This window comes from Egretta garzetta, unplaced genomic scaffold, assembly GCF_000687185.1.
Source record: "Egretta garzetta isolate BGI_Z169 unplaced genomic scaffold, ASM68718v1 scaffold332, whole genome shotgun sequence".
NCBI lineage: Eukaryota > Metazoa > Chordata > Aves > Pelecaniformes > Ardeidae > Egretta > Egretta garzetta.
Genome location: NW_009258879.1, coordinates 516618 through 518020, shown reverse-complemented (window position 1 = coordinate 518020; position 1403 = coordinate 516618). Strand labels below are relative to the sequence as shown.

At 59.0% G+C, this 1403-nt stretch overlaps 1 protein-coding gene across 1 annotated transcript in view; it reads right to left on the bottom strand.

Moving 5' to 3' along the window:
- Positions 1-1403, bottom strand: part of PLXND1 (plexin D1) — a 56390-nt gene that overhangs the window by 742 nt on the left and 54245 nt on the right. Inside the window, 1 exon segment of the mRNA XM_009633821.1 lies at positions 393-541. Within this exon segment, the coding sequence (XP_009632116.1) occupies positions 393-541 (149 nt within the window).

The window sequence follows — 1403 nt, the reverse complement described above, 5'->3', positions numbered from 1 at the left end:
TCCAGGGTGCAGCCGCGTCCCTGGGCGGGGGTGGGAGAGGAGGGGAACGCAACCAGAACCCATTGTAAAAATAAAGCTCGTGGCGCAGAGCTAGCCCGCAGCACGGGGGTGCGGGGGGGTCAGGAGCCAGCCGGGGCCAGCGCCTCAGCTGGGGGCGGCGCGTGGGAAGTTATTTTGGATATGGGCTGGATTGGTGTGCTCTGCCCTCCTGAAAGCATTTGCGGGTCTGCGTGTCGGGCAGCCCCGCTCCAGTCTGGCCCTGCCAAACACTGTTAAACTCAGCCAAGGGACGGGGAGCAGGTGCCTCTGCGTGCTCATGAACTACAGACGTGCGTGGGATTATGCGAGAGATGGTAATCCCTGTCCCGTGGGACCGGCTGCAGGCGTCTGACCGCTTGGTTACGACGCAGTGCTTGCTGTCCCTCCGTGGGCACGCTGGGGCCCGAGTGCCGCTGGGGCCACTTACCTGGGAGCGATATCTCTTGGCGTATTTGTATATCTCAGCCATGGCGACGTTGGTGTTGAATTCATTACGGTATTTCTTCATAAAGACAGAACAAAGAGGGGAGGAATATTAACGTGATGCAGCAAGCAAGTTCAAGCCCAATCAGCAGGCACCAACTAGGTTAAAAGAAGGTCTTTGCCTGGGTATTTTTGTTCCTGTTGCACCGACGCAACCGGACTTTTGACTTACTCCTTCAAGGAAGGTCCATTTGCTTACATCAGAAACGGTCTCCAGCTTTTTAAAGCCAGCCTTAAATGCCCACACTCGGTAGCACTGTTCGTCCCTCTGTGCTCTAAGCTATTTCAAAGGATGGGGCAGCGCAGGAGCTGGGCAGAGGAACACCAGCGGAAAAAAACCTGCTCGATGGCTGAAGCCGAGATGCCATGGGGAGATGGTTTGATTCCGAGGAAGCTGTGGCGCATTGCTGGCAGGACCGGGATCCGGAGCGCGCCTGCCAGCTCCTGTAGCTGGTAGCGGGGCCGGTGTCCCGCAGCAGGGCTGGCTGCCAGCGGGGCTGCCTGGGACTCGGGGCCGGCCCTGGCATCGGCGCCTGGGGGCCAGCTGGCCGGGGGGCTGCGGGACTGCGCAGATCCATTTCCAAACATCCTGGCTCTTTGGCAGTGAATTTCGCTTTCAGCTCCCCGTGGTGCCAAAGCCAGTTAGGTTCAAGCTAACTCGTGGGTGTTTACTGCAGCTCCAGCAGTAACTGAAGATGCTCAGAATTAGGTCAGATGAAGTTTGTGCAGGGAAGTTTGAGGCAAAAAGACCCTTTCCTGTTTGCTCCTTCCAGCATCTAAGCAGTAGCTGATGGAGGCCCAGCTGCACTCCCTGCTGCTCCCGGCGTCCCGCTGGCAGCCAGAGCAGAGCGGGCCCCGTGCTCCTCGCCCCGCAGGGCACC